Here is a 12,117-nt window from a genome sequence, read left to right as displayed (position 1 = left end):
TGCTGCTGCTGTTGCTGGTACTCAGATGGCATTTGGGATCCACCACTCTAGAGAATGCTGGTTGAGGCCTGGCGCAGTGGCTCACACCTGTAGTCCCAGCCCTTTGGGAGGCTGAGGCAGGTGGATCACTCGAGGTCAGGGGTTAGAGAACGCTTGCTTCCTTTACTCTGATTGTTCATTTTTTTCTCTCTGTCCTTTCTTTTTTCTCCCTTATCCTTTTCTTTCTCCTTCATGTCTACCTTTTTCTCCCCTCCCTTCTCTACTTTTTTCCTTAAGGAGCAGCCCAGAGTCTGTCTTGAGAGTGAAGAAATATGAGTTCCAGTTACTGTGTTGTCACCACCTTGCTGGGTGACCTCAGACAAATTACTTCTCTCTGGGCTTCAGTTTCCCCATCTGTAAATGAGAGGTTGCGCCTTTGCTTTGAAATTGCTTCCAGCTTGGAGAGCCTGATACGGCTACAAGTCTTTGGAATTCTGTTGACTCACTACTAAGGCAAATGCATTTTCTGCTTTCTGATCTGCTGGCTGAAGTCTTTTTTTTTTTTTTTTTTTAGATGGAGTTTTGCTCTGTCGCCCAGGCTGGAATACAGTGGTGTGATCTCAGCTCACTGCAACCTCTGCCTCCTGGGTTCAAGGGATTCTCCTGCCTCAGCCTCCCAAGTAGCTGGGATTACAGGTGCCCGCCACCATGCCCAGCTAATTTTTGTATTTTTAATAGAGACAGGGTTTCACCATGCTGGCCAGGTGGTCTCGAACTCCTGGCCTCAAGTGATCCGCCCACCTCGGCCTCCCAAAGTGCTGGGATTACAGGCGTGAGCCACCACGCCTGGCCAGCTGTCTGAAGTCTTAACCAGAGAAATTGGGGTACGTCAGTAAGAAGTCAGACCAGAGGGGACAGGCTGGTATTCATTCTCACTGGAGAGAGACCCCCTCAGTGTCTCACTCTGAATTTACCAGTGCCTCCTCACGGGTGACAGGAGCCCTTCCGTGCACTCTGCTCCAAGATCATGGGCCATCGTACTTTGTTCCCTGTTATTGAGTGTGACATGGCTGTCACTATTGATTCACCATTATTGAGAGAGAAGCTTCTTATTTCCTCTTAGGGATTTTGACGGCAATCAAGATATGCTGGCAGCAGGGGACCAATGGAAACTTGGTAATGGTCTGAACCTTTTATACACCATTATATTCTTTTGAAAAAAAATTAAGATTGCTCTTAAAATAGTTAAATAAATATTTAAAAGTTAAGTAGCCTTAAAAGATCAAGATCTTTAAGGAAAGCAGCTCATGAACATAACACGATAGCTTTCTTACAACGCTCATTCAACTCTGCTCATTCTAACCATGGTTTTGTCTGCAGTGTTGTCAAAATACTTCTTCTAATTTCCTCTCAGATTGATTTTAAGAAGAAAGTATTCCCAGCGGGCCTTCCCAGTGAACGTTGATGTTCCAGGGTTTGAGGACTTTCAGGAGTGGGTATTTAAAAGCCCTTATCTTTGTTCCTTCTAATAAAAGACCTGTGATTGCCTGCTTTTGAGTAATCACAAAGCAGGTTATTACTGGTCTTGAGAAAAAGGTCACATGGCTGAAGATGTTGTATTTACATCCTATTGATGCTGTAACAAATTACCACAAACATAGCGGCATAAACAACACCAATTTGTTACCTTACCGTTCTGGAGGTCAGAAGTGTCACTGAACTAAAATCAAGGTGTGAACAGGGCTGTGCTCCTTCTGGAGGCTCCAGGGAAGAACTTATTCCTCGCCTCTTCCAGCTTCCAGAGGCTGCCTGCATTCCGTGGCTCATGGCTGTTTTCTCTCTTCAAAGCCAGCAATGGCATCGCTTTGACTTCTGCTTCCATCACCACCTCTCCCCGTTGATTGGGACCCTCCTGCTGCCTCTTTCCCTTTAATAACCCCCGCGATTACATCGAATTCACCCAGATAGTCCAGGAGAATCTCCCCATCAAAAGATCCTTGACTTCATTATATCTGCAAAGTCCCTTTTGCTGTGTAAGGTAATGTGTTCACAAGTTACAGGACTAGAATGCTGACATCTTTGGGGTGCCAGTATTCTGCTTGCCACAGGTGTCTTTTGACTTCAGGGAAATTAATGTGATAGAGTGCAGAAGTAAGCCAGATTCCTCCCATCCCTGTAGTCATGCCCCTTCTCAGCATGACTTTGCAACCCCTTCCATCAAGAGGTGGAGTCTATTTCTTTACTTTTAGAAACTGGGCTTGGCCACATGACTTTCTTTGACCAATGGGACATAAGCAAATATGGCGCAAGCCAAGGCATTAGGGCATTGCCTCGTTTTGCTACTCCCGGGAGCCCTGTGACCATACCCGTGTGGAACAGCCCTTGGTAACCTACTGAAGGTAAGAGACATAGCTCAGTCACCGCCAGGAAACAGCCAACCACGTACTAAATGTGAGACCGTTGTCTGTTCGCTAACTGTGGACACATGAGAAAGCTCAGCCGAGACTAAGAGAACAGCCCAGCTGATCCCATCCCAAATTGCCACACCATAGAATCCTGAGTAAATACCTTCCTGTTTCAAGCCACTATATTTTTGTGTGGTTGATTGTGCAGCAAATGCTAACTGATACAACTAGGAACCCTCTTTTGTCCAATTAGATAGAGGTTTTTCCATTATGATCTCATGTCAAACATTTCCTCTTGATTCTGATGAGTAATTCAGGAGAAATTCAAATGAAATGAAATGAATTTCTGGTGAAATGAAATTTACACCGTACCATTATTACAGAGAGGTAGATACCGTTCCACTGACCATTTAAAAATAACAGAATTGCTTCCTAAACAAATGTCTAAGACTCTTAGACAAGAGTTCTATTTTCTTTACTAGACTCAATTTCCTGGAAGGCAGAAACAATGTCTTTTGGCTCAGGTCTCTCACAGAGCAGGAACTCAGGATGGCAAGGGGTAAAGAACATGGGCTCTGGAGTCAGAAATACCTGAGTTCAAATCCTCAGGTATTTGAACTTTATTTGTTAATTAAATAAACTTAAGTAATCAGATAGAGGAGCTTAGGCAAGTTACTTAACCTCTCCCGAAGGCCTGAGTGGAAGGTAGGAAATGGTGATCCAATCGGGATCACCCACCTTCTCTGTTTTAGCCGACAGAAGTCGTCCAAGGAGGATTTAGGGGTATTGAGAGTTGATGACCAGATTTGAAAAGTGGACCTAGAAGGGAAGAAGTGGTAGGTGCTGAGGAAGGGGTTGGCATGCAAACCCAGGCCCTCCAGGAACCCACATGCAGACTGGCTTAGGTGGAGCTTAGGCAAGTTACTTAACCTCTCTGTGACTTGTTTTTCTCACCTGTAAAATGGGAATAATGAAAGTGCCTAACAAATAGTGTGGTTATGAGAATTACATACAATATGGGTAAGCACTTAGAAGAATGTCAGGCACAAATACTCCAAAGCATTAGGGATTGTTTAAAAACAATAATCTCAGGGCAGGGCACATAGTAGGTGCTCAAGAAAGGCTTTTCCATTTGACTTGGATTTAGAGGATTTGAGTCTGGAAGGAAGAGGAAGCAAAATTTCCAGCACCCCAATTTAGGCAAACTTCTGTTCTTTGGGAGATCCTGATTCACAGTCACACCAGGGTAACAGAAACCTTGGGACCCTCACGATTCAATGCTACTCCCATAGTAACTAGTCTCTAAAGATGTCCTGTCCCCAAACCAATGAACCACACCTTCCAGTACTCAATGCAACAAAAGGATGGCATGTGACTTTTGAGACTAGGTCATATGACTTCCAAGGTTTTGGCCAGGGCCTCTTGGAATGCTTGCCTTGGGTAAAGCCAGACACCATGGAAGAATTCCAACTAGCTTGAGTCCACCATGCTATAAGGAATCTCAGCTAGCCACATGGAGAGTCTATGTGGCAAGAGAGATGCCAACCAGTCTCCAGCTGTTCTAGCCACCCAGCTGAGGTGCCAGACACAGGAGTGAAGAAACTGTCTTGGACATCATGTCCAGGTAAGCCATCAAGTGGCTCCAGCTCTAGTTGCCACCTGACTATAACCCCAGGAGAGGCCTCAGGCCAGAACCACCCAGCTGAGCCATGTCAATCTACAGAACCAATTTCATTGTCATGAGATGAAACCATTATTTGAAGCCACTTGGTTTTAGAGTGGTTTGTTATGCAGCAGTACATAACTGGAAAAACTTCCAAAACTTAGCCATGAGTTCGTTCCCTTAGCCATTTTTTTCATTGGTTCAACCAACAAATTTTGAAACAAGCAAATACAAAGTCCAATATGGGGCCCTGTGGGGAGTTTGCATTCAAGCAACATTAAGAATCTGTTTCTAGTCTGGGCGTGGTGGCTCATGCCTGTAATCCCAGCACTCTGGGAGGCCAAGGTGGGCAGATCACTTGAGGTCAGGAGTTCGAGACCAACATGGCGAAACCTCATCTCTACTAAAAATACAAAATTTAGCTGTATGTAGTGGTACATGTCTGTAATCCCAGCTACTCAGGAGGCTGAGACAGGAGAATCACTTGAACCCAAGAAGTGGAGGTTGCAGTAAGCCAAGATTGTGCCACTGCACTCCAGCCTGGGCAACAGAACAAGACTCCATCTCAAAAAAATAATAATAAATAAATCTGTTTCTACTGGCCAGGCACTATGAAAGGCACTTCCACAAGTTTTACAACAAACTAGTTGTTACAAATTTAGACTCTGGTATCAGACTGACTGGGTTGAGTTCTGGCTTTACCACTTATTAGACTTTGGACAATTTGCTTAACCTCTTTTGCCTCAGTTCCTTCATCTATAAAATATGGAGGATGATAATGAACCTCATAGGGTTTTGTGAAGATTAAAAGATCCACATAAAATGCTTACGTGCTGGTCACAGAGTAAGCACTCAACAAAGGGAAATATTATCCTAACTGCAACCAGCTTCTGCTTTCGAGGAACTTAAAGACAGGTCACAGACAAAATAATATGCCAGAAATGAAGCAAGCACCCATGAGTGTTTCAAATGAATGAGTGACTCTGTACAAGATGAAAAGTACCCTGGTCATGAGAAAGGGGGAGATGGGTGCTGAAAGGTAGGATGTTGTGGGTGCTCAAAGCTAGGAGAATTACCTCTGGCTGAGATGCTCGTGGGAGGCCTCCTGGAGGAGGTAGCTTTTGGGCCAGCCGGTGAGGGGTGGAGAGGACTTTAGCATCTGTGATAGGGAAACCACCCTTCTGGGCAGTGGGTGTGGAAGAGCATGAGCATGCAAACCCAGGCCCTCAGGAGCCCACGTGCGCACTGGCTTAGTTGGAGCACTGAGTGTGGGAGGGGAGAGGAGAGACAGAGGTATGGGGCCAGATCATGATTTGACGACTTCCTGTGTTTATCTACTCGGTGGAGTCTCCAAACAGAGCCATGCATGTAGACCAGGGAGGCTGTCCAAAAAGGGCCTTCCTGCGGGAGAGGGAATGGCAGAAATCAGGCCCTGGCCCCAACCCTGGCTCAGCACCCAGGGGATCAGAGGCCCGCCAGCCAGGACCGTGGTTCCTTCTTTGTGCTCCTGGTTCATGGTGCTGTGGAGACTGCGTAGTGGAGGCACTCCTGGGTATCCATTCCATCCAGCCCCTAGGAAGGCTGGGAACTTGCTGGAGAACCAACCCGGGCTCCACACACTCATCCTCCACCTTCCTCAGCACCTACCACGTCTCTCCTTTTGAGGCCATTTTGAAAATTATAGCCATCGCCTCTCAACCCCCTAAATCCTCCTTGGAAGACCTCTTTCGGTTTTTTTTTTTTTTTAATACAGAGCCTTGCTCTGTAGCTCTGGCTGGAGTGCAGTGGTGCAATCTCAGCTCAATGCAACCTCCACCTCCTGGGTTCAAGCGATTCTCCTGCCTTAGCCTCCTGAGTAGCTGGGATTATAGGCGCCCACCAAAATACATAGCCTCGCTAATTTTTGTACTTTTAGTAGATACAGGGTTTCACCATGTTGGCCATATTGGTCTTGAACTCCTGACCTCAAGTGATCCACCCGCCTCAGCCTCCCAAAGTGCTGGGATTACAGGCGTGAGTCACTGCACCCAGCTCCTCCTTGGAAGACTTCTATCAGCTAAAGTCCTGATTGACAGGGACGCCATCCCTACCTCCCACCCAGGCCATGGGGAGAAAAGGAAGGCACCAGTCCTCCATCCTTCAGTGAGCTGGTTCCCCATCCTCTGCCTCTCTCAAATCACAGAGCCTGGGTTCAGATCGCAGCTCCTCCACCTTCTAGCTGTGTGATTCTGGGCAAATCACACCATTTCTCTGGGTCTGTTTCCTGATCTGGAAAATGAGGAGTACAACTTCCTCAATTCTTCTGTAGGGATTGAATGGAAAAATAAAGGTGAAAGCTCAGTACATAATAAATGCACAATAAACACCAGGGATTAGGAGCTTCCACAGAGGCTTCCCTCTTCCCTCCTTCTTCCCTCCTGAGCCCCCTGCCTCACACCTGGAGCCTATCTCTTGCTGTCCTGTGCAGGATCCCTGAGCACACCCTCCCTGATCTCCTGGTCCTGCCTGGCCAGTCTATTGCCCTGGGGGCTGCCTGGCCAGGGGGCCCACTTCTTGCTCGGCTGCCAGAGGGGCCTTAAGTGTTGAAATCCTTCCATTCCACAAGGCCAGAAACTTGATTATGGTATTAATTAAAGCAAGATGCTAAGTCTGGGAGATTTATTTTCTTTTCCATATCTGTGGCTGTAAATGCCACTCAGGGAGCTCAAAGGCCCGTGTCAGCCTGCATCAGGCTCCTGAACAGACGTTCTGTTCCCAGTTTGGTCTCCTCGGCCCCTCCTTCTCAGCGCCAGGAAGGAAGTGTGTGCTGTGATACCCACCCCTCACCCCAATTTCCCCTGCTCCTTCTGCACACGGCAAAAAGGGGGAAATACCTGGGCAATGTGGGGTGGGAAGGAAATTTTCCAAGAAATTTGTTTTAAGTTTCTGCCTCATCATTATAGGACTTTCACGTTTCTATTTTTAGCTGCGCAAACGAGACAGGCCCACATTCCCCTCATCTCCCCCTGCCCCAACCTTTATTTATACAAAGCACATGCTGGAATCATTATTTAAAAACCTCCAAACCCATAATTGCTCAGGTAGGTGAAGAATGCAGCCTTTATGGCTGTCGCTTGCAGAGAGGGCTGCAGTGTTAGTGGGGAACTGTGGCTTATTCATACATGTACCACCCTGTACCTCACTCACCCTGAACCCCTGGAATGCCCAGAAGAATCAAGTAACTTAGAAGCATTCATGATAATAGAGTTCGAGCATTTTATAAGAGGAAACAGCCCTAGAGTACAGACAAAACTTGTCCCAAGGCCCCTACAAGATGTTGCTGTCATTACTGGGATTCGAACCCAGAGATATCTCAACTTCCAGTTTGGTGCTAGTCATTCTACTCTACCATGAAAATTAGTGGAAAGCTGGGCTGCCTGAGTTTGAACCTCAGAGTGCCATTTTTTTTTTTTTTAAGAAGGAGTCTTGCTGTTTCCCAGGCTGGAGTGCAGTGGTGTGATCTCAGCTCACTGCAACCTCCGCCTCCCAGGTTCAAGCAATTATCCTGCCTCAGTCTCCCAAGTAGCTGGGATTACAGGCGTGCCACCACACCCAGCAATTTTTTTTTTTTTTTTTTTTTTTTTTTGAGACAGAGTCTCATACTGTCATCCAGGCTGGAGTGGTGCGGTGGTGTGATCTCGGCTCACTGCAACCTCTGCCTCCTGGGTTCAAGCGATTCTCCTGCCTCAGCCTCCCGACTAGCTGGGATTACAGGCGCCTGCCACCAGGCCCGGCTAATTTTTTGTATTTTTAATAGAGATGGGGTTTTACTATGTTGGCCAGGCTGGTCTCGAACTCCTGACCTCGTGATCCACCCACCTCGGCCTCCCAAAGTGCTGGGATTATAGGCACAAGCCACCGCGCCCGGCCAGAGTGCCACTTAATTAACTGTGAGACTTTGAGCAACTTTTATCAAACCCTTCTGTATCTCAGTTTCCTTATCTATCAAGTGTGGATTACAAAAAAACCCACCTGATAAGACTGAGTGAGGATTTAATGAGTGCCTGGAAGAGAGTAAGCCTGAGGTCCTAGCTCTGATTTCCCCAGAAAGCAGAGCCAAGCCATTAGCCACGCCCAGGAGTCATGCGTTCCCACATAGGGAGTCGCTTTTCTCTCTGTGCAGTGGGGACCGTGGAGTATCGTTACCACAGCTCCATTCCTCTAGGATTTTCCTTCACCATTGTCTTCCAGGGCCACCCCAGGGGGTGTGGTAACAGTCCATGTTTTGCCAGAGGTGTATACAGCTCCAGCCTACCTGTGAACCAGCCAAGTTCTTTTCTTCAGTTGATCCTAAATAACCCTCTGAGGCCACACTTGTGAGCTGAGTCAGAGCTATCAGTTTGGCCAGGTGCAGTGGCTCATGCCTGTAATCCCAGCACTTTGGGAGGCCAAGGCAGGAGGATTGCTTCAGCCAGAAGTTCGAGACCAGCCTGGGCAACATAACAATACCTCGTCTCTACAAAAACTAATAATACTAATAATTAGCTGGGCGTGGTGGCACACACCTGTGGTCCCAGCTACTCAAGAGGCTGAGGCGGGAGGATCTCTTGAGCCCAGGAGTTTGAGACCAGCCTGGGCAACATAGTGAGACCCTGGCTGGGCACGGCGGGTCACACTTGTAATCCCAGCACTTTGGGAGGCTTAGGTGGGCAGATCACCTGAGGTGAGGAGTTTGAGACCAGCCTGGCCAACATGGCAAAACCCTGTCTCAACTAAAAATACAAAAATTAGCATGGTGGTGCACACCTGTAATCCCAGCTACTCTGGAGGCTGAGGCAGGAGAATCGCTTGAACCCAGGAGACGGAGGTTGCAATGACCCGAGATCATGCCACTGCACTCCAGCCTGGGTGACAGAGCGAGACTCTGTCTCGGAAAAACAAAACAAACAAACAACAACAACAACAAACAACATAGTGAGACCCATCTCTATTGAAAAAAAAAAAAAGAGAGAGGTGTCAGTTTGGAAAAAGTAGCTACATGGGTTCTGCCCTGCTCTCTGTTCATGAAATTTATTTGTGCCTCCTGAACCTGCTTGGACCCAACCTCAAATAAACCATTTCCATCATATAACTCGAAGCATTATAACTAGCATTTTTATCTGGAAGCTCTGACAATACACAGCTCACAACGGACAGGCAGCTCTGCCACGTGGTCACCTGCATCCCATGGTGTACTCCGTATCTACTGTGGTTCAGTGTCATGCCAGGAGCTGCTTTTCCAATGGAGAGTCCTCTCTGCCAGAGAGGGCCTGGCCTTGGTACAGAACTCTAGGGAGCTGCACTCTGACCCTCCCTGTGGCTCTCACAAGATGCTCTACATGGTGTGCTGATATAGCTGTGACACTTCTGACACTTTCAGATCGGCTGGATCATATGGTTGAAGGGGCACAGCAGCTTGTACCTAGGGCTGCATTATGACTTTCATGGACACTAGGCATTCCTGCCTTGGCAGGCCTCATCTTTCATCTAAAAAAAAAATTTAAGGCCAGGTGCAGTAGCTCACGCCTGTAATCCCAGCACTTTGGGAGGCCAAGGTAGGTGGATCACCTGAGGTCAGGAGTTCGAGACCAGCCTGGCCAACATGGTGAAACCCCATCTCTACTAAAAATACAAAAATTAGCCAGGTGTGGTGGTGCACACTTGTAATCCCAGCTACTCGGAAGGCTGAACAGGAGAATGGCTTGAACCCAGGAGTCGGAGGTTGCAGTGAGCTGAGATGGCACCACTGCACTCCAGCCTGGATGACATAGTGAGACTCCATCTCAAAGAAAAAAAAAAAATTAAAATTCTATTTTGTGACTCCATTGGTGGTATAAAAATGAACATAATCTAGGATGGACTCATTATTATTCATTTATCTTTTGATTTTAAAATACATTAAAATCTTTTTGAGGGCCCATTAAAATATCAGGAGCCCTCATCCCTGTGGATAAGCAGGCCCCACTCGCACTGCAGTCTGGACACACTGCAGAACCCTCTCTTGCTCTCTGCCCACTCAGAACTGGCAGCCTTCTAAATCATCTAAGGAATGAGTCAGAGCAGTATTAGCAAGTGTGCTAAAAGCTGCCTCCACACTCCAAAGGGACCCACCAGGCATTGTGTCTATTTCTTAGCAGTAAGATGTGTAAGGTACAAGAACTTGTCCTTTACTTTAGAGGAAATGTACTAGCACTCCCCAGACCACTATATCCCCACAAACTTCACCAATGTGGCAGGTTTGCAAATCTTTGTAGGGCTTATATGTCTTTCCAGGGTACTTAAGGTACTTACTGCAGCCTCTGACTCCTGGGTTCAAGCAATTTCTCCTGCCTCAGCCTCCCAAGTAGCTGGGACTACAGGTGCATGCCACCACACCTGGCTAATTTTCATACTTTTAGTAGAGACAGGGTTTCACCATGTTGGCCAGGCTGGTCTCGAACTCTTGAGTTAAGGTGATCCCCCTGCCTTGGCCTCCCAAAGTGCTGGGATTACAAGCATGAGCCACTGCACCTGGCCAGATTGTTTTAATCTTCAGTATATAAGGGAAAAGACCCGCTATCATTTACCATCTAGGACTAATGGAACACTCTTTTTTTTTTTTTTTTTTTTTTTTTTTTTTTTTTTTTTTTTGAGACAGAATCTCGCTCTGTCGCCCAGGCTGGAGTGCAGTGGTGCAATCTCGGCTCAATGCAAGCTCTGCCTCCCAGGTTCACGCCATTCTCCTGCCTTAGCCTCCCAAGTAGCTGGGACTACAGGTGTCTGCCACCATACCTGGCTAATTTTTGTATTTTTAGTAGAGATGGGGTTTCACCGTGTTAGCCAGGATGGTCTCGATATCCTGACCTCATGATATGGAACACACTTAAATATTTTAAATCTTTTTTTAAAAAAAAACTTACAAAAATACAAATAAAGGGGGAGTGAAGAACAACTTTATTATATATTTTTAAAGGAACTTAAACATAACAAACCTAAATTTTTATTTCCTATTTTCCTGGTTTGGAAGGTACATACTTTAAATGGACAACAGTCTCTGAATATACCTAAATTCTCATCAAATGCTATGCATGGACCAGAAATACAGATTTCAGATTCAAAGTGCATCTCTACTGGATTCTATCTTCTCATCATTTCTGATTTTCCTTCTTGCACTTGCAAACTCAAAGTGCAATACTTAAAGAATTTTTTTAAGCAGAAACATGTGCACTTTATCGAATGCCATTGTAGAAAAGTGTGTGAGGATAAAGGGCTGATACAGGACTCGGCTCAGGGGGGCAGGTCGAGGAATGGAAGGTGGAATGTGTGGGCAACAGGTTGTGGGCAGAGCTCCTGGCCTGGATGCCACCTCCTGTTCTATCTATAGACTTGGAAGATCAACACTGGGTTGACGATGAGCAGAATGCTCAGGAGGATGCCCAGAACCAGGGCCCAGACGTTCAGGCGCTTGGCAGTCGAGGCATAGGCCTGGTCCCCAGTTGGGTTGCCAACCATCTTCCCGTCCCTAGACTTCATGGAGTAGGTAACTGCTATGAAGCCCAGGCAGCAATAGTTCATGAAGAGGGTGTTGAACAGGGACCAGAGGACATGGTCGGGCACGGAGGTCTCGCTGTGGATGTGGATCATGGTGGACCTCAGGGGAGCAGGGTTGTGGGGTGCCCCCAGCACAGCCACCTCATGCTCCTCCTTGAGCATCTGATAGTTTGGGGGGCAGCTGGTGTTGGCGGGAGTGAAGCAGGTTTGGGTGGTGTGGTTCATGGTCACTTGAAGAACTTTTTGAAATTGTTAATGGCTTATAATTTTGTTGAAGACAGCACAATAAGAAAACTGTAGACTGGGTTGGGCATGGTGGCTCACATCTGTAATTCCAGAACTTTGAAAGGCCAAGGTGGGCAGATTACTTGAGCTCAGGAGTTCAAGACCAGCCTGGACAACACAGTGAGACCCCATCTATACAAATAATAAAAAAATTAGCTGGCCATGGTGGTATGTGCCTGTAGGCCAAGCTACCCAAAAGGCTGAAGCAGGAGGATCGCCTGAGCCCAGGAGGTCGAG

At 46.9% G+C, this 12,117-nt stretch overlaps 1 protein-coding gene across 1 annotated transcript; it reads right to left on the bottom strand.

The window, feature by feature from the left end:
- Positions 1–11,418: 11,418 nt before the first annotated feature.
- LOC719537 (interferon-induced transmembrane protein 3) lies at positions 11,419–11,820 on the bottom strand. The gene has a single exon (XM_001113914.3). The coding sequence runs from the start codon at positions 11,818–11,820 to the stop codon at positions 11,419–11,421; it is 402 nt and encodes a 133-aa protein (XP_001113914.1).
- Positions 11,821–12,117: the final 297 nt, after the last annotated feature.

Source organism: Macaca mulatta, chromosome 1 (genome assembly GCF_049350105.2).
Source record: "Macaca mulatta isolate MMU2019108-1 chromosome 1, T2T-MMU8v2.0, whole genome shotgun sequence".
NCBI lineage: Eukaryota > Metazoa > Chordata > Mammalia > Primates > Cercopithecidae > Macaca > Macaca mulatta.
The sequence above is the reverse complement of the archived record's forward strand: the minus strand, read 5'-3'. Positions and strand labels throughout refer to the sequence as shown.

Excerpts from the sequence above, each read along its gene's own strand:
- LOC719537 (XM_001113914.3), bottom strand. The coding sequence starts at position 11,820 with ATGAACCACACCACCCAAACCTGCTTCACTCCCGCCAACACCAGCTGC.